Source organism: Triturus cristatus, chromosome 9, assembly GCF_964204655.1.
Source record: "Triturus cristatus chromosome 9, aTriCri1.1, whole genome shotgun sequence".
NCBI lineage: Eukaryota > Metazoa > Chordata > Amphibia > Caudata > Salamandridae > Triturus > Triturus cristatus.
This window is the reverse complement of record NC_140592.1, coordinates 531,487,098-531,508,163: the sequence shown is the minus strand read 5'-3', so window position 1 is coordinate 531,508,163 and position 21,066 is coordinate 531,487,098. Positions and strand designations below refer to the sequence as shown.

The 21,066-nt window shown below is 49.8% G+C and overlaps 1 protein-coding gene across 1 annotated transcript in view; it reads right to left on the bottom strand.

The window, feature by feature from the left end:
* The window catches only part of ATG2A (autophagy related 2A), a 2,561,659-nt gene that overhangs the window by 2,150,514 nt on the left and 390,079 nt on the right, over positions 1 to 21,066 (bottom strand). The window contains exon 10 of the mRNA XM_085625535.1: positions 18,298 to 18,382. Coding sequence (XP_085481661.1) covers positions 18,298 to 18,382 — 85 coding nt within the window. The remainder of the gene's footprint in view (positions 1 to 18,297; positions 18,383 to 21,066) is intronic.

The following is a 21,066-nucleotide window of genomic DNA, read 5'->3' as shown; positions in this document are numbered from 1 at the left end:
CCAGTTAACAATTTGATGCATGTGAGAGCCAATTTTACCTTTTCTAAAAGACCACAAAAAAAGGACATCACTACCCCTGGGTCAGAGTCGGGTTCCAGGCATATAGATATATTACCCTGCATGGTTGAAACAATTTCTGAGACCATCTTAATGTTATCAATGTGAGCCCACTTAAGTTGAAAGCCATTTTTTCTTGCCTTGATTGGTGTTCCAACTTTCTGATGGGATTTTGAGTCCCTTGTGGATACACTTAACTGTAAGGATAGAATGGCATGTTCGCTAAAAATCGTGAATTGATTTTCTAACAGGGTGGCCCTAATGCTGAGGGGATTAGTAACTACTATATAATCAATTGTTGACTCATACCCAATTGGCTGGAAAGTTCGGCCTGGATTTCCTATTGGTAGGTTTGGGTAATTAATTATTAACATATTAAAGGAAAATAGAATCCTATTTAGGCAGTTTCCATATTCACTATGAGTGAAGTGGTATATTGGTTCGCCCCCCCCCCCCCCCCTCCACCCACCCACCCAAGTTTTCTGAGCCACGGACAGGGACTTCATTATACTTACAGGGGTGTATGTTAAAATCGCCCAGCCAAATAATGTTGACTGCCTCATTCTTAAAATCACTTAAGAGGTTATATATTGCCTTATTTAGCTCACCTACCACAGTGCATATATGGCCCAAGCTCATTAATATAAAAATGTATTAGGAGCCACGTCCCTTCCTTCAAGTTATATTTTAGGACTGGCTCAACAACGGCGCGGTCTTCCTGGGCTCATGTAATTACAAAAAAGGTTTTCAGGGCAGCACAGAGAGGGCTTTGGTTCCCCTTATTTGTGGATCTTCGTCCTTACTTCATCTGGATTGGACAGCTGTTGGGTTAGCCCGCCTAAGAAGTAGTTTCAATACTCATAACTGACAGAGACATTGCTTACGCAGACCTTGTTTCAAGTACAACAGCACGTTGATTTACATTGTGAGACCCTGTGACAAGTGCAGCAGGCAGGGTTTTTATACATTGAAAAATTGAGGACGAAAAAATAAATGTGCCGTTTATCACGGAAACATGGACAGACAAGGCCTCTGGTCCAGATCTGGTCAAAGCCACGCCCCTGATTGTTTATGTTATACCTTAAATACGAAGATTGACTCTGTACACCATGTCTCCTGAAAACATGCGATGTCGTGGTCTTGCCGGAATTTTCTCCAGTTATCACCCAGTTTTGGGACAATACCTGCCACATTCCATGATGCTATTTAAAAAAAAGTTTTATTTGCCCCCAATTGTGAGTTGGCTGTCTTTGGGCTCCCTTCAGTGACAGGGACTAGAATATCCCGACTGTAGCAACCTTCGAGGTTTTATCTCGGTTGGGCGTAATCAATCGCATGACTCTAGATCAGAGAGAGGAGCAAATCTATTCTCCAACCTCAACCCTAATGCTCCAAAATTTCTTGATGGATTTAGCCGTGTCTGTGGGATCCTCTGTTGGGGTCTACCTCCTGCAACCAGCAGGAAATGAGGTCTGTAGAAGTATTCCAGTGATAAAACAGCAATCTGGGAGCCCTTAGGGGGAGCCTTACATAGGTATGCTAGGAGGGATCTAACCACAATTCATTGTTGAAATTCATCACCACACAATCTCCCGGCATCTCTTTCCTTGAAGTGCCCAACCAACCTAGCCATAATGATTTGATTAGAGAGACAGCTGCCCCTTCCCCCCCACTTCATTCAGTCAATGCGTCAGCCAATGGAGGGCTTTAGACATTAGTTGGTCAGTAGTTTCTAGTTGACCCTCCCTCAAAAGTGGTACGTTTGCCAACACCTATACAAGTGGAGACGTTGCTGGCGGGAGGTGCAAAGTCTGAAGTCCAGTAGTCATGCTTCCGGCCATGAGTCTGTCACCCCCGGGTGGTCAGCCCTCATCTTCGGCCCTGGTGAGGTTAAGACCTGGTTTGTCAACGCTGTATTAGGATGGAAATTTTGCAGGACCTCCCCTACTAGGGTCTCCAGGTGGGCATTCAGCTGTTGCAAGGACGTTCGAGTATGGTGGGTTGTGTTAGTATGGACATCCAAATTGAAGTGTGCGAGGTTGACCAGATTACTATGAGCAGGATCTGTATTTGGACCGTTCAGGGTCATTTCTGATCTGCGGGTCCCCATTGTCTCTGTGCCAGTGCTGGGTCCGTTCCGGAGATGCAATGCCTCAAGCGAGCGACAGTTATTCACGACCTGAGAGTCCAGGTGGGCTAACTTCTCTTCAATCTGACTTAGCTTCAACAGGATAGTATTCAACATGATAGAGACCATATTTTCTAGTCGCTGCCACGTGTCGTAATCTTCGTCAGTGGGCACAAAGTTGGGGGTACCGGAGGACTTGCTCCATTTTGAGCAGGTTCTGTTTCGTCAGCCCCTCTTGATGTGGCCGATCTAGAGATTTTTGCTGTTTTTTGTATCTGGGGGCCGCCACCCCTTTTTAGGTCTCGCCGAGACCTCTTGAAATCGGTTCGATTTTTCGCTTAAATACATGCACGTTTTGCATTGCCTTCAATGGCAACGCGTGCACGTTTGGCAATTTCCTTGCGGGAGCGAGCGGCGCCATGTGTTACCAATTAGTGCGCTCGCTCCCTCAAGGTAAACGCTGCTGCTCTCGGCTGCACTCCCTCCAACCCTCCCACTTATTTACCCAGCGTCAGTAGGCTATGCCGAGAGTGAGACGCATTTTTTTTTAATCTTACGTAGGTCTATTTTTTAAGGCAGTGTCTGTCCCGTCGCCGCGTGATAAATGTCTGAATCTGTCATTATTACACTTGCTCCAAATATGGTTTAATAAGCCATTTTTTTCCGCTGACAAATGGCCCCTTGCGTGCTTGTTTTGGTTAAATATTTGCAGATGAAAAAAATCAAGTGGCATAAACCACACATGGAGTTGTACAGAGTGTGATTATATACCATTTATTACCACTTTTAAGGGGGTTAAGGACATCCAGACCCACGCAGTGCATCGCCCCATGACTTGTGCCTCCAACCTGCACTCAATGGTTAAACAATCTCTACGTATATCTTCTAGACTTCTGGATGCTGCTTCATCGCGGTTTCACACAAGGCACCAGTGCAGTGAGATTGTGCTTTCAGTTGGCTGACATACCTGTTTGTAATGAACATAATAGTGTGGCATAAACCATATATAGAGATATATGTTATTATCCCCGTTGTTGATGGATGTTGACGCAGATTGACCCCCTCGCAGGCTTTGCTACTCGTGAGTCATAGTCCCTTCTCTACACTGAACAATGGTAATAAATAACCTATTACTCGGCGGACATGAATACATAACATAATGGCAACGTTGTTTATTCACACAAGCACATGTAACTGTAACAAACACTGTGAGGCTGCAGGCAAAAATGCATGGACGTCAAGTCAACAAAATATCAGGGATAGTGGAAGTGACATCACACGTTTGAGTATCACTTTCACGCACACACGATCAGACATAGTTACATAACCCTACTTTTACACGCAAGTATGTCCACAACCTACATTTAAAATCATTTCTTTACTTGCTTCAGCTATCAGGGTAGGTCATATTCATAGGTTTCTTTTTTGTGCGAACACCTATATCAGGTTCATGTTTTTTTTATTTTAAAAGGGCATGTACCAAAACATTTTGCTCTTCCCCTCGCCGTCTCATATCATGGTAAATTAAACCACCCCATTGTAAGGCGGGTGCCACTTTTTTCAGTTACTCCTATGTTAACGTTGAAACCATGGCGATGTTCTCTGCCTATTAGCCAGGATCGTTAAAAGAATGCTTCTTACTAGCTGGTAGGACGCATAAAATTGTCTTCCTCCCAGCACATACTGGTGTGAAACACAGCTGACAAACATGTTTTCGAGCAAACGAAACAAGTGCATTGGCACATTTGCAGAAGACATTGGTTAACCTCTTCTAATTCAACAGGCTTCTTCCCCATCTCTAAGTGATTTAATCCAACCTTCTACCCCTGTGTGCCCATTGGCCCCTAAATCACAATTTGCTGCTTCGTGTTCAATCATCCATGACCATTGACCAAGACAACTGCCTGGAGTTTTGCTGTCTGATTAGAAGAGAACCTGAAGCTCTCCATCCATATCTCCGCCAATGCTTCCTTGACCTGGTTCCAAGTTCTGCATTACCCATCTGTATCGAGTGAGAAAACTCGTTAGCGCTGCGGTAATAAAAAACGCGAATCTGTGAATTTCTTGTCTGCGCCCCAGTGTCCATTACAGTGTCTTACTCTCTCTCCGTCCCTTCCTCTCTCCCTCTCAGCCTCTCTCCCTCTCATCCTCTCTCTCTCTCTTCCTCTCTCTCTCTCTCTTCCTCTCTCCCTCTCATCCTCTCTCTCTTCCTCTCTCCCCCTCTTCCTTCCTCTTTCCCTCCTTCCCTCTCTGTCCCTTCCTCTCTCCCTCCCTCCCTCCCTCTACCTACCTACATCCTCCCTCCCTTCCTTCCTCCGTCTCTTCTCTCTCTCCTTTCCTCTTTCTGTTCCTCCCTCTCTTCCCACCTCCCTCCCTCTCTCCCTCCTTCCCTCCCACCCTCTCTCCGTCCCTCCCTCTCTCCCTCCTTTCCTCTCTCCGTCCTTCCCTCTCTCCATCAATCCCTCTTTCGGCACCTCCCTCTCTCCCCTCCCTGCCTTTATACGTCCCTCCTTCTCTCTGTGCCTCCCTCTCTCCCTCCTTTCCTTTCTCCCTTCTTCCCTCTCTCCTCCCTTTCTCTTTCCTTCCCTTCCTCTCTCTGTTCCTCCCTATCTCCCCACCTCCCTCACTCCATCCCTCCCTCTCCCTGCATCTCTCCGTCCCTCCTGCTCTCCCTCTCTCTCTCACTCCTTCCCTCCCTCTCTCACTCCGTCCCGGTTACGCGCACAGGCACGTGCGGAGGCGCCATCTGGCTTTCCTCTCGCTCTCCCAAGTGCGCGCGCCTCTCTGTGCCTATATACGTCTCCCTTCAGCAGTCACCTCCCTGCTTTTCGATGTACTCATGCGTTTCACACTTGAGAGGACCCCTCCCCCTGCCAGCAACTCACCATGTCCCTCCTGGAATTCACTACTCGCCCCCTTGGCACTCACCCTTCACCTCCATGGCACTAGCCCTTCACCCCCTGGCCTGGCAGCTACCCTTTGCCCCTTGCACTCACTCTTGACCCTCCTGACTCTTACGTCTCACCTCCATGGCACTCAACCTTCATCTCCCTGGCACTCACCCTTCATCTCCCTGTCCTGGCACTCAACCTTGACCTCCGTGGCACTAGCCCTTCACCCCCTGGCCTGGCAGCTACCCCTCACCCCTGGCACTCATACTTCCCCTTCTTGGAACTCACCCTTCCCCTCCCTGGCACTCACCCTTGACCCTCCTGACTCTTACGTCTCATCTCCCTGGCACTCACTCCTCACCTCTCTGGCACTCACCCTTGACCCTACTGGCACTATCCCGGTTTCCCCACTGAATTAAAAAAGCAATGGTATAGCAAATAGGTCTCGCCTTTGGGACCTTATAAGTGTTTAGCCACGCAACAGTAGATGTTGTTGCACCAAGGATATTGTGCTGCATAACTAAATACTTATAAGGTCCCAAAAGCGAGACCTATTGGCTATGCCAATGCTTGTTCTCTTTACTGATGGCTCATGGTTAACGCCGGGGTTCTTTTTCTGGACCATGCCCCTGGTGGGTATTTTTGACGTGCTAGATGGTGTAGGAGAAGATGGGTTTTGAGGGGTCGGGTCCATAAATATTCCTGGTCCTAGTTCTGGTAGGGGAGGTTGTGTGGGAGCATTAGGCGTACATTGACCCCTCCCCAAGGACGATCGCTTCTGAAGAATAGACTCCCAAAATAGGCGTTGCTCAGTCAGTTCTATTTCATGTGTTATAACAGACACCACCCTTGTAAAGAATGCATCAAGGGTTCCGGCAATTTCCCCGCCCGCTTGGTCACTCTGACCCTTGTACATACTCATTGTGAAAGAAATAATAGTGTCTGTACACAGTACCTTAATGGAGTCTGCGTTGTTAGAGGGGGGGGGCCCAACCCAGCCTCCTCTGAGCTCCTCCGGGCCCACCCTTGGCCCGGACTTTGCACTGGCGTGGCCCGCACGCGTCCCACACCGCGGGCCACTGGTGCTGGCTTTATGCGTGTCCGTGCGCAAAAGTTTGTGGGACTTGGGGTTCGGCAGGCAGGAGATATCCAAACAGTGCCAGGAAGAAACGTGGCTACTACCGCCGCGGATGCTGGCTTTATGTGCGTCTGCATGCAAAGGTTTGTGGGAGTTGCGGTCTGGCGGGCAGGAGAGATCCAAACAGTGCCAGGAAGAAATGGCAGACCTAATCGTGATGCATAAATGTAAACGAAATCCGAAACGGCGATGAAGTAAAATAAGACATATAGGTGTTGTAATCAGGTTGAAGCGAATAGCATTGGTATGAAAGACACAGTAAGGGATGCACCACGTAGTGGAGATTATCCACCCATCCGTATGCACCTTTGAGTACGGTCCCACGACGTTTCTTTACACCCTGGTGCATACGGATGGGTGGATGATATCCACTACGTGGTGCATCCCTTACTGTGTCTTGAATCCCGATGCTGTTAGCTTCAACCTGATAACAACCCCTATATGTCTTATTTTACTTAATCGCCGTTTGCGATTTTGTTACATTTATGCATCACGATTAGGACTGCCATTTGAAATAGTCCTGTGCAGAAGCCACATTTCGGGACAGAATTTGATATTGCGCCCTGAACTTTGTTGCATATCTTTTGGATTGTCATAGGCGCTTTACATTTTAGCCGGTGCATACGAATGGGTGGATAATCTCCACTACGTTGTGCATCCCTTACTGTGTCTTGCATACCGATGCTATTCACTTCAACCTGATAACATCTATATGTCTTATTTTACGTCAACGCTGTTTGGGATTTCGTTTACATTTATGTATCACGATTAGGACTGCCATTTAAAACAGTCCTGTGCAGAAGGCACATTTTGGCACCGAATTTGAAATTGCGCCCTAAACTTTGTTGCATATTTTTTTGATTGACATAGGCGTTTTACGTTTCAGCTGCCCTGAAAAAGACCAATGTTTAAGAGGACGAAACGCATTGGCTGATGGTTTTTTAAAAGTTGAACACACTTAAATAAAGGAAGAAACGATAACCTATGGACTTTATAGACACTGTTACTTATAAGGAAGCGTCATATTACATTGTTTATCTTGACATTGTCTCAGTTAATATTTCTGTCTGTATGTGGTGCAGCTCCAACTGTGTATTGTTGATCTGAGGAAACATAGAAGCATCCCTACCGTCCCTGGATAGGGTTCACCGGGTCTTGCTTGGAGAACAAGGCACTCGAGTGAAGGAGAACCTATGATGATGCTGTCCACAAAATCAACCCCAGCAGAGATGAACTAACCGCTTTGAGGTCAAACACGTGGCTGAGGGTCTTAAATAGAGTCCTCAACGTATTTCTAAGCACTTTTTTCTGTTACAGTTCACTTTTTTCTATTATGTGTACAGAGGTTGGGAGGCCAAGTGAATGTACTGTCCTTACCTCTCCCCCCTTTTTGATTATTTTTATTCAAAGCAGCGCACAGCTGTGGGAGCTTGCATGTGAATATCGTAAAAGAAGCAGGACCTTTTTTTTCAATTTGTTTTTATTTCGGAATCATACAGCCATCAGCATACATTTAATTTGCACGTAAATAAGTAGTGCATGCATGGGGGCGCTAGGGGGCGCCAAACCAAGATGGCCGCACAAGAGTGAGGCTCCCGCCAGACCGGGCGCTTTCACGATCCTTTCAGCTATCCTGACCAGGCTATCCTCTACCTCACCTCCACGGCTGCATCCGCTGTGTCCTGCGCGACGCCCCGATACCCGCCACGTCCCTGGAGCCCGCCGGGGCGCTGAGTTATTTGCTGTGGTTCCCCCGGCCGAGAGCGAGGGCTCGCCTGCGGCCGGCGCGCGGTGGGGGACGCGCTCCACGGGAGCCTGGTGCTCCGGGGCCTTCACGCCGCTGGACTGGTGGGGCTGCGGCCGACGCCGGAGGATCGGCGGCCATTCCTGCCTGGGACGGGAGCTCTGCGGAGGGTAGGCGAAAACATCTCTGTGGCTGGGCCGAACTGTTGGGCCATTCACCCGCTCGTCCTCCGCTGTTTGCGGCCTGCACCAGGGTCCTGTGCTCGCAGGCTGCCGCTGGCCTCGAGCTTGAGGGCCATCCTATCCCTCCCCTCCCCCCTCACGCATCCTCGGGAGGAGAGACCCTTCCCCGGGGCTTTGTTGCTGGATCGCTCCAGGGGAGATTGAGGAGCGCTGCCTCGAAGGCGCCCGCTGACCCACATTGACCGGCGGCGCGGTCTGGGAGGCCGCGACGCCTGCTGCCCCCCGCCTCGGTGGCTGGAGCTGCGGGTGGGGGGGATCTGCGGCTACCGGGACGGAGGCTGCCTGGTGCCCTTCGCCCGCCCTGTGCTGCGGGGCCCGCGCCCGGACCGGCGGACCACCGACCGCGCCTCGCTGCTACTGCTGACCTCCCTGGGTGGCTGCCTGGGCTGGGGGCCGGACGCCCCCCCCCCTCCTCCACTCCCTACTATCCTGCGAGTGCGGGCCGTTCGTCTGGATCGCCTCCCCCTCCGTCTGGGCCGCGGGGGGCATTGCAGGGCTTACTTACTGACGGCGGAGTCGCCCCCACCCGGCCCTCCCTGGTCGCCTGGCCGGTTGGGAGTTGCCCCTGGACCGGCCGCCTCCCTCGCTTCCACGATCCTCGCGGCGTGATTGAGGAGCCGCACCACCCATATCCACTCGCGGGACTGTGGCTTGACCTGTACGGGTCCCCCCCCCCACCCCCGCCTCGCCCGGACTGCCGCCGGGGTGGGCTTGGCAAGTTCGACTGGCAGGCACCATGGGGCGCAACGACGCGCGCCAGTCCAAGTTACCGTTTGACGCCAAGAAGACCCCCGCGCCGGCGTCCGAGCCTGGCCCATCCGCCGCTGGCCCTCCTGACGAGGACTGGAAATCTCTCTTGCTGGGATTGAAACAAAGCCTAACGACCATAGACTCTAAAATTGACACCATCACTACCAGGCTGGATGGTGTAGTGGCCAAACTGGAGCGGCACGATACCCGCATCAAAGAGACTGAGGACAGGATCTCCACATTGGAAGACGGCGCCACCTCTACAGACCGTCATATTACCCAAATGGACCGTCTCCACAAGATAATTGCGGACAAGAATGAGGACCTAGAAGCGAGGTCCAGTCGCAACAATGTCCGCATCCTGGGCCTTGCGGAGACCACCAACACCGGGAAAATGGAGGTCTTCGTCGAGAACCTGCTGGCCGACCTGTTCGGGCGGGAATCCTTCTCCCCACACTTCATCGTTGAGAGAGCCCACAGGTCCCTCGCTGCCCGCCCCCCCCCTGGCGGCCAGCCACGGCCCATAATTGCACGCTTCCTTAACTATCGAGACCGGGATGTGGTGCTCAGACGTGCACGAGAGATGGGAACAGTGCTCTACTGCAACACTACGCTGTCCTTCTTCCCCGATTTCACTACATCTGTACAGGAGGCCCGGCGGAAATTTGCTGGGGTAAAAAAGAAACTGCAGGCCCGGGAGATTCCGTATGCAATGCTATACCCTGCTAAATTGAAGGTCTCGTACCAAGGCAAACAATTGTTTTTTCAGCAGCCGCAGCAGGTGGAGGACTTCCTCAGGCGGCATCGTGGGGACTCGGGCGGGGGAGCTGCTGGGCCGCGGCCCTCTCGGTCGCCCTCGCCGATGGAGCAACAGGACTGAACACACCGGGGGGCTGCCCCCCCCTGACTCACGCTCCTGTTGGGAATGCACTTGCCCGAATGGATCAACGTTACTCCTGGTGAGGTACCTCTCTTTGTTTCATGTCAATGACACTAGGCTTGGTCGATGTTACATTTTGTGCCCGGTCACCCACCTCCGTCCCACATTGAGGGCCTAGTGTAACTCTGGGTTCCTGTGGGTGCAAGTAGGGAGGTGGATTGCAGGTCTGGCGCCCCTAGAGTACGATCCCCCCAATGGGCGCACCCCAATGTACCCCTTTCCTCATCAAGGCAGGGGTAGTTACTGTGTTTTTTCAGTTTGTTAGGTTGGGTTTGTTAGGGGGGGGAGGGGATGGGTGGGTAGTGTATACCCGGCCAGTTGGGGACGCCGGCGTGGGAGGTCAAATACTCCGATCTGCAACTGGGTTATCTGTCTACCCAGTACAGGATGCGGGAGGACGGGTGGGGGGGTAGTTCACTGGGGTTTTGTTATGGAATTCGTTACTGAGTGCTACGAGTAATTGCAAGCTGTGAGAACATGCAACTTATGCCTTTACACGGGGGAATGGGGGACTTAGGTGACAAGCGCCCCGCGCAGAACTTTCAGCTGCTCTCATGGAACGTGCGCGGGTTAAACAACCCGAGGAAGAAGAGGCAAGTCCTGAGCTACCTTACTAGGCAGGGAGTGTCCGTGGCCATGCTCCAGGAGACGCATCTACAACCAGGGATGACCCCCCCATTTGCTTCACGATGGGCTGCGAATAGGGTGTTCTCGTCTTACTCGAGTTACGCGAGAGGGGTGACCATTCTAGTGAGACGTGGAATGGGGTTTACACTGGCGGGAACTGAAGTAGACTCTGGAGGGCGGTACTGCATGGTTTGGGGGACACTACACTCACATACGATACTGTTTGCATGTTACTATGGCCCCAACACGGATGACCCCTCCGCGCTCCTCACGCTGTGGGGTAAGATTCAGTCCCTAGGTATCTCCCACATTAAACGGGGGGGGGATTTCAACACTGCACTCAAGCCTGGGATGGACAGGTCGCACCCGCAGGCGTCGCACTACACGCACACACAGCACGCGTTGTTGAACATAGTGGACGAGCACCGCTTAATTGATGCATGGAGGCACTTCCATCCCACGCTCCGGCAGGGCACCCACCACTCCGCAGTACACTCCACCTGGGCGCGTATTGATTACGTATTCCTTTCACCCGGCCTCTCCCCGTGGCTGGGTGGAGCGCTCCATCTGGCTCGCACATTCTCTGACCACTCCCCGGTCCTGCTGTCCCTGCGTGTTCCTCTCACGATCTACCCATACCTGAGTTGGCGACTAAATCCTGCACACCTCACAGATTCAGTGTTTCAAGCGGAACTTGAGCAAGACATAAAGGACTTTTTCGAGCGCAATATAGATTCCGTTTCCAGCCTTACTACAGTCTGGGAGGCGTTCAAAGTTACAGTGAGAGGTTGGTGCATAGCTAAGGGAGGCGGTGTCCTTAAGTTTCTGCGCGGAGATTTACGCAGGCTCGAGGCTGAACTTCGTAAGTTAGAGAACGAAATGGAGCGTAATGGGCGAGAGCCTGGCACTGCGGCGCAGATGCGAGAGAAGCTAAATGAATACACGGAAGCCGCAGCCAAGGAGAGTAAGTTTCTGGGGAGACCCTTTGTCTCTCGAGTGTATGGCGAGGGCGACAGTCCTGGCAGGGCATTGGCCACCGCAACTCACTCCCCTAGATATAGTAACTATGTTGCTACCTTACTGGATGAGCATGGCACCCCGCAGCGGGATCTTGCTGACCAACTTAAAGTCCTCACGGATCACTACACTAGGCTATACACCTCCCAGTGGACTGCACCGATTGTATTGCATGAATACCTCGATGACACTGCGCTTGCATGGCTGGGCCCCACACAGCAGCAGTTCCTCCATCATACACTAGAACTAGATGAGATAACGGATGCAATTATGTCCATGAAGTCTGGAAAGGCGCCAGGGTCGGACGGGTTGCCGATTGACTTCTACAAAGCCTTCAAGCATGTACTGGCCCCATTCTACAGCAGGTGTACTACTCTTCATTGGAGGAGGGTTCCCTGACGGCCACGATGCGCGAGGCCCTCATAACGTCTTAGTTCAAACCTGGTAAAGCGCCGGAATATTGCGACTCCTACAGGCCCCTCTCGCTGTTAAATACGGACGTCAAAATATTAGCGAAGGTCCTGGCTACGCGCCTTAACCTCTTGATGGAGCGGCACGTGCTCCCAGACCAGGCCGGGTTTGTTCCCAACCGGGCAACTTCTCATAACTTGCGCACTCTTCAGGCGGTGTAACAGGATATTGACCCGACGAGCGAGGCTGCCGCGATCTTTCTCGACGCCACGAAGGCGTTCGATTCCCTTGAATGGGATTACCTCCTGGCCTTGCTGGAACGGATGGGCATGCCTTTCAATTTCCTGGATTGGATCCGACTGCTGTACTGTCGGCCCCGAGCAATGTTGCTTCTTAATGGTGCCCGCTCCCCCCCTTCGCGATCCACAGGGGTACCCGACAAGGATGCCCCCTCTCCCCGGTGCTGTTCGCGCTTGCCATAGAGCCCTTAGCGGCCAAACTCCGGCAGCATCACAATCACCGATCTCTCATCTATCCTGAGCGCCAACTGCTCATTGCATTATATGCGGATGACATGACTCTCTATGTGCATAAGCCGCGTGAAAACTTGAACCCTTTGCTGCGGGAAGTCACTAAATTCGGTGCCATCTCGGGGATTCAGATACACTGGACGAAGTCTGCCTTGTTCCCCTTGACTGACAGAACTACGCAGTTCCCCCTGGATTACCCCCTGGTGTGGGAGCAAGAGGAGATCAAGTACCTGGGCATCCAGGTGACCAGAAATCGGGAAGCCCTGATTAGAGCCAATTACGGGACAGTTGTGGATAAACTCACGGACAAAGTTACCCAATGGATTCGCCTCCCATTGTCAATGGCGGGTCGGATCTCATTGATCAAAATGGTGGTCCTTCCCAAGCTGCTGTATATCTTTACAAACATACCATACAGCCCTGGCGCATACTTCTTCCGTGCCCTCAACTCCCAGTTGTCGTGACTCATCTGGGGAGGCAAGCAGGCCCGACTCGGGCTGCGGACCCTTATGCTACCTTACCACCAAGGGGGGTTTGATGTCCCCAATTTCCAGTGATACTATGACTGCGCACAGGGTCACTTCGCCGCCTATTGGCTTCACCCCCCCCCCCTTTATGGCGCACCTGGCAGTCGAAGATGGATATATGAGGCCGGAACAACCTTCCGGATACTTGTACACGTCAGCCCGCATAGAACACAGAGACCCCACCACGGTCGACTGCACTGTCAGTGCCTGGAAACGACTGGCAGCACACATGGAAGTTAAATTCCTATACTCCCCTCGCATGGCGTTGGCACATGATCCAAGGGTGAGTGTGGCCCGTGAGGAAATTGGCCGTAAAATGCTCGCGAAGCTTGCGATCCACACCTGGGGGGGATCTATACCACCAGGGGAATTTCCGCACGGCAGCGCACTTCTTCGGGGATACCACTCCTTCCGTTATGGATACCTTTCTTTACATTCGGCTCCGGCAAAATATCAAGGCGGTCACGCCCGACTTTCCGAGCGAGCCCGATACCGTGGCGCCCCTTCATGCCCTGTTGCAGAAGGGTACGCCGACACATGTGGTCTCCATGTTGTATACCCACGCGCAAGCGGCCCCGTCCCCCCCCCTCTCCGAGCGCGTAATGACTGGGACTGCGTTCAGGGGGAACCGCTGTCGGACGCTCAGTGGGAGGAGAGTTGCTCCCATACCAGCGCGGTGACAGGAAATGCCCGCCTTCGACTGGTTCACTTTAAATTTCTACATCGCCTCTACTTTACACCCGCTAAACTACACCGTTTCGGACTCCGGGACAACGATTGCTGCCTACGCTGCAGAAGACCAGGAGCGGACTTCATGCATCTGGCGTGGTCTTGCCAGGCCGTCGCCGCCTATTGGGTGGAGGTGTTTACAGCTCTCACTGAAATGATTGGGGTAAGCATTGCTCCTTGTCCTAAGATTGCCCTGCTGGGCCACTCTAACCCCGCTATTAAGGCGCACCGGAAATTCTTCGCGATGGGCCTTCTGTTGGCAAAACGCCACGTCGCATGCAGGTGGGGCAAGGCGAGCGCCTAAATTCAAAACTTGGCTGGATACGATGACAACTTGGCAGGAACAACTGCACAACTATTCGGACCTTTTACCTCAAAAATCGCGCCCCAGGGACCTTTGGGGTCCTCTCACTGCGTATCTTCTAAAAGCGCAGTTCACAGACGCGCCCACGACAGGCGCGAGTGGTGCAGAGACAGTTGAGGGCCAGTCCACCTCGTCGGCTCCAGCACCTAATCCACTGCCAGCTGACACTGATTTAGCCCCCTCCCCTCCCTCACTCCTTTAGTTCCCCATACATGCTATGCATGCGCTCTCGCTACACTCGGCTGGGCTTCACACATCCCGCGGGATCACCCAACATCCACAGGCTCCATGGGTGGGAGGGAACTGCGAGCTTACTGTCCCCCCCCCCTCCCCCACCTCACTGCGGCATAACATGCACGACACTACAAGACGTAGCATCATGTCAAGTTCTCTACTAGGGACATTGCCACACCCTCCCAGATCACTTAACGGTGCCTTGGGGCGTGGGACGCCAACGCCCTGGTTACTGCCTGCACTCCATAGCGTGATACTCGTCCCGCACAGCCAGGCGCCACACTGCCATAAATGCCTTGTACTGGGTGGGGTGGATCTCTGCTGGAAGGGCACAGTTTGTGTAGCACTTGTTTGGTTCCGTTATTATAGTTGAATGAAACCTCATGTTCCTCATGCTTGATCACCTCATACTGCTCTGATTGCTCACTGCTACATGCTTAACCAGTTCTAATTCCTATGCTACGCGGCCGGCCCGTCAGGGTTGTAGGCGACATGCTGTGTAAGCTATTGGCTGCTTTTCAAACTATGCTTATCGATGCCCCCACTGCATGTTGTCGCTGCCGGCCTGATCATTCAGGATGTAGGCGTACAGCTGTGTACTATTTCTTCATGCTCAATAAAGGTTTTTGAAAAAAAAAAAAGTAGTGCATGCATGATATCAAAATAAGTACAATTTGTGCCTTTAAGCACCCTCCCTGGATCTATAATGCCCTAGGAACAGTCCGGGGTTCGGACCACAAATGACACCATGAGGTATATTCGAGAATACTTGGAGCGCTGTACATCCCCGATAAAGTAAACAGTTGTCATTAATACACAAAACATGTAACCAAAAAGAAAAAACGTAGCCAGCAATTGGTAGAGGTAATATATATCACACATATCCCCAAGACATAGAGACAGGTTCAATATATGTGTCAGATTCCATCCCACTCTTCTTCCCACAGGATGGACCCACAATGCACTGATTAACATGTTGATATGGCCATGACAGGAGGCAACTGATTCGGTTCGTGGCAATCCGGTGACACAGATTTGTCGGGGTTTTAACCACTATGGCAATGTTTTCACGTGTAACCATCGCCCCCTCCCCGGAGGGGTGGGGCCTCCAATGATCTAGCCCACCCCACTACAATCTACAAGGGTCAACTAGCCACTCTCAACACACACATCAGACGATTTCCCCCAGCTGGTGAAGAAGCAGGACCTTAAGGTAATTAAGGGCATCACTCTGAACAAGCATAAATAGTGCTCCACAGAATCAATAATTGGACTATAGCTAACATACTCACTCAAAACACAGGAAATAGTATATCGAGACTGTAGAAAAGATACAGAACTAAAAGTCAACAGATGAACTGCTCAGAAGGGGAATACTGCCAGGTAGAAATCAACATCTCCAACATGGCAGACAACCAAGGACTGACTTACACAGATGAAGAAATAGACACTATTGGCCAGTCCCTCTCACCTAGCTGACACCAATACCGCCCAGACTATGGCCAAAACCAGCGATTGGGAGCCCCTGACGAATCAGAAGACAGACTAAATCAAGACAGCCATCCACGGCATCATAATGAAGGAATACTTAAGAGCCAATGTGGCACCCAAAGGTCTTTGGGTTCAAAACTCCCCCAGAATATTCATGGAAGACTTAATCTTCAGAAAGGAGTGGGCCTCCATCTCATGGAGATGCACACAAGACTGGCTTGTTTTACAGCAATAAAATTGGCAGAAGCATTGACCATAAAAATACAAGTCAGTGAATACAAATTGAAAGCTATGGTATATATCACCGTTTTAAAAAATCCTCTGGAAGAGATCAATAACAAAATGATTGAGCTGAAGTAATATCATACATACAGATGTGGATGAGAATCTTGAATAGAGTTCTCAACATACTTCCTAAGCACTTGTTTATGTGTTATGTTTCACTTTTTTTAAGTATGAATACAGACGTTGGGAGGCCAAGTGAACCCACTGTCCTTACCTCTCCCTCCCTTTCTTGATTACTTGTGTTTCATTTGAGGCCTGGAACACAATAAGGCAGCCTTTTGTTGCAACTACGAATAGTGATACAACCATTTGCTATCAAAAATACGCCTCAAGAAAAGCATCAAATGTGCCCATTTGGACGTGTATATCATAAGATATCACTTTTTGCAGACACTGTGCTCCTCTCGATTTTAGATCTGGGACAATCATTACCACTGTTACACCGAATCCTGATGAAAGCTTCAGGATATAAAATCAATGAAACTAAATCTGAACTCCTATCCCTGGGATTGATCTAGACAGGCGCCAATTCTGTTAAAGGTACAATCCCTTTCAAGATAACAAATGGGGCTGTATGATATTTATGCGACAATATAACACACTCCCTCTTCGGATAGTACCAAGTATTTGTGGAGGGAGATTAAATCGGATTTTGGAAAGGGAGGTAGTCTATAATTATCCTGAGTGTGAGGTCTTGCAGCTTTTAAAATGAACCTAATACTCAGATTGCTTTAGGTATTTCAAGCATTACCAATATGAATAGATAAATGTACGCTGTATGACTTACTACATGCCATCATCAAGTTTGTATGGCAAGGTGCAGCACATAGGGTCTCCAGGAAATTGCGACTGTCACCTTGAGATAAAGGAGGGCACAGTTTTCTGCATATAAGTAATTCCTAGAAAGTGGCACAATTAAGTATTATAGGAGAATGTTCTAAAATTCGATGAACACTGGCTGTGAATGGACTGGGCAAAAGAGAACAGATCTCTGTGGGATGTAATGTGGCTACCATGCAAACATCCACAGAACGTGTATTGTTGACAAGTCCCTGGCAAACTGATAGATATTTGTAAAAATATAGCCACTCAGTATAAAATCAAAACGTTCCCTTCACGTATGAAGTCTATACTGGATAACTAAGTCTTTACACCTACACAGGGACTTACTTTTAATTCGATTGGAAACGAAGAGACTATTGAATGAATTCAGACATGTTTCAGAAGGGAATAACCAACTCCTTCATTGTCTGCAGACAAATATATGGCCTTCCTGAACAGGAGTACTTGCGCTGCCAACAGGTGAGGCAACTAGGTGGTACAACCCACGATTAGGGAAGCTGTGACATTACCACTTACACAAGGAAAAAAATTACTTGCGTCATACCATGGAACTAAAGGGTGGGTTATCTCAGCACACCTCAAGTAGACACATCTTAGGTTAATATAACTGGGTGGTCTACAACATTACAGAATCAATTACCCATTGAGAGATAGGAAACCCTGTGAAAAGACATTCCTAAAAACAACCTCTCTGTAGGGCACAGATTCTGGATGGGATGCGAGGAGGAGGACATGCCATTGCATATCTGATGGACATGCCCTAAAATAAAGTATTCTTGGCAGGAATGCTCTTGCAACCATATCAGACACTCCAGATATTGTTGTCCTAGTTATGCATAACCTAGAATGGGAGAGGAGCTTGTTGTATACTGGAAACTCATATATCAACTATTACTAAAGCACACATGACTATCGCCAGACAATGGAAACATACAGCACCTCTGAAATGGCACATGTGCTTGAACCTTTGGGATACAATAGCAAACAACTGATAGAGCAGGTTGCCAGAGATATAGAGTTTTGTTTACAGACTTGGCAATTAGTACGTACATATATGGAGGGAATTCGAATGGAGATAACATGTTGTCCTAAACAGCGGGAGCTAAAAATGTTTGATTATTACCAACAACAATTTTATTAACTTGTAAAAATGAATTGAAAGGTATGGAACCATTACAAGTCTGGCTCGCTTAGCAGTCGTCTATAAGACCGCAAGGGGTGAGATGTGCTCATATATGAAATACTTTTCTCCTTTTCTTGTTTGAGGTCTGTAATTGCGATGGATACTCTCAGTGTAGAGAAAGACAAAAATAACATACAGCAATGCCTTAATAAGTCAAGAGGGTTACCTGGATGAGTTTTTATATTCTGCAGGTTTGGAAGAGTAGCAGCAAAAGGAGATCTCTCGCACCGGCGTGGGGAGCTCAACATGACCTACAAGAGCAAGAGCACATGTTCAAAAGCAGAAAGCGTGAAGTGGAATAGAGTCCAGTGGCATGAAGTGGTGCAAAGTGCAGTGGAGGAGTAGCGAAGAGCAGAGTATTCATGGTTTGGTTGCGCACTGCCAAAACAGACAACACATTTTCAATTGAAATGACCATTATATTTGCACAGGCATACAGTTTTAATAATAAAACTATACAATGCACAAACATAAATGTGTGGAAATTGCATCACCTAGTGTAATTTATTTTGATCATAATTAAGTATTTGTTTTCAATAAACGTCCGAAAAAATAGAAAATTTGCTTTATTTGAGTTCCTAATTCTGAAATACTTACACGGTTCATTTAAATGTTATGGTGTGCTAGAAAAAAACTATTTCCTACCCCAAGTATCCAGCAAGATTGCCACATAAATCCTCTCACTTTGAAGTCACAGAAAGAAAAGTAAACAGGGACCCTTGGAAGACAGCGCCTGACATTTGACCTCGGTCTTCGAATGCACAGCAAGATAAGACCAAAATTTAAAGGCCTGTTTACAGAAAGGGAGTTTATATAAGAATACAGGAAACATGATTTAGGCAACGGGAGGGTGCTGACCCTTGAGAGCCTAAAGCAAATAAAGCCAGCAAATAGAAAGCCAGAAATTTCTATTTACAAAGCCAATGCTAAGTAATGGGCGGAAAGCATTCCTAGGTCAACTTTCTGAAAGCCCTCAAGATGTCTTTAGGAAATCAGACAGCTACACGGTCTGGTAGGCTGCAACTTAAAAAGGCAAAGTGCATTAATGTCAAATTGTGAAACCAAGTGCATGAGCTCTACAATTTCACAAGGGTAGTGGTACACTTTCCCAGTCCACTCACATTTGTCTTTTTTGTTATTTACAATGTTTTAAAGTTGCTTTGAAGCCCTTTCAGGACTTCCATGAAGGATGCCAACCGTCTCCCACAGCACCCTAATCACAAGACTCCACGACGATGACATCCGTGACAAGGCACTGGACTTGATCCACTCCTTCCTGATAGGCCGAACACAGCGAGTCAATCTACTCCTGCCTCTCAGAACCTACAGAGATCACCTAAGGAGTGCCCCAGGGCCCCTCCCTGAGCACTAAACTTTTTTAACATCTACATGGCTCCCCTCGCAGCCATCGTCAAAAGCCATGGACTCAACAGTCTCCTACGCCGAGGACACCCAGCTGATCATCCCCCTAAGCAACAAACCCACCTTCGCCAGAATCAACTTTCACAACAGAATGAAGAAAGTCGCTACCTGGATGCAAGAGAGCTGCCTCAAGCTCAACTCGGAAAATACCGAAGTACTCATCATGGGACACACCCACTCAGCCTGGAAAGACTCCTGGTGGCCCGCCGCACTAGGTACCCCTCCTACCCTTATGGAACACACACGCAACCATGGCCTCACTGGACTCCTCGCTCTCTATGAACCGCCAAATCAACACAGTATGCTCATCCTGTTTCCACATGCTCCACCTACTCTGAAAGACTTTCAGATGGCTCCCCAGGAAATCCAGAAAGACAGTCACCCATGCACTAATCACCAGCAGACTGGATCACGGCAATACAACCTACGCCAGCGCCACCCACAAACCGCTCAGGAAACTACAGAATGTCCAAAACGCCGCAGCCACACAGGTCCTTGACATCCCTAGCTGCAGCCACATGACAACACCGCCGACAACTTCACTAGCTCACTATCAACAAGAGAATCACCTTTAAGCTCCTCACACATGCCTACAAAGATCTCCACGATGCAGGACTAGAATATATGAACCACCACCTCGCCTTCCACACACCTGCCATACAACTCTGTTCCTCCCAACTCGCCTGACCTCCGTCTCACGGATCCAGAAGACCAGAACGGGAGGGCAACCCTTCTACCTCGCCGCCAAGACCTGTTACACCCAACCCCTCCACCTCAGGCAATCTGCATCACTGACACAGTTCAGGAAGGACCTCAAAACCTGGCTCTTTGACTGAACTTCTCACCCAGATGGATAATCAACTCCCCAGACCCCGCGCCCCCCCCCCACTCCCCCCAAGCGCCTCGAGACCCTTATGGGTGAGTAGCAGCACTTTACAAACCCTGATTGATTGACTGTTTGACTGGTAAACCCAGGTCCGAAAAGTTATTTCCCACTGTTATGTTATGTTAACAGGTATTTATTAAGTGCACGGCTACTCCCGGGAGTGTCCCGGCGCTCATGACCAAAGACCCGCAACACAGAACCCAAGGTGCTCCAGTTTAAGGCTGCTGTTGGAATAACCAAGTTTTTCATTTCCGTCTGAAGGTGAGGAGATTCTGGGATTTCCTCAACGCAAGAGGCAGGTCATTCCAGAGACGAGAAGCCAACACTTGGAAGGATCTGCCACCCCTCCGAGAGAGCTGGATACGTGGGGTGATCAATGACTGGGCCGATGACCTCCGAGTTCGACACGGAATATAGTGTTGCAGTCTATCCCCAAGGTAAGGGGCGCCATTTTTATGAAAGGCCTTAAAAACCAGCTTCAATGATTTAAAGGTGATCCATTTCCTAATAGGTAGCCAGTGCAAGGAGGCTAGAAGAGGTGTGGAATGGGTTCTCGACCCGGCCAGGAAAATAGCTCGGGCCGCCACATTTTGGATCACCTGGAGGAGACCAAGTAGAGATTCGGGA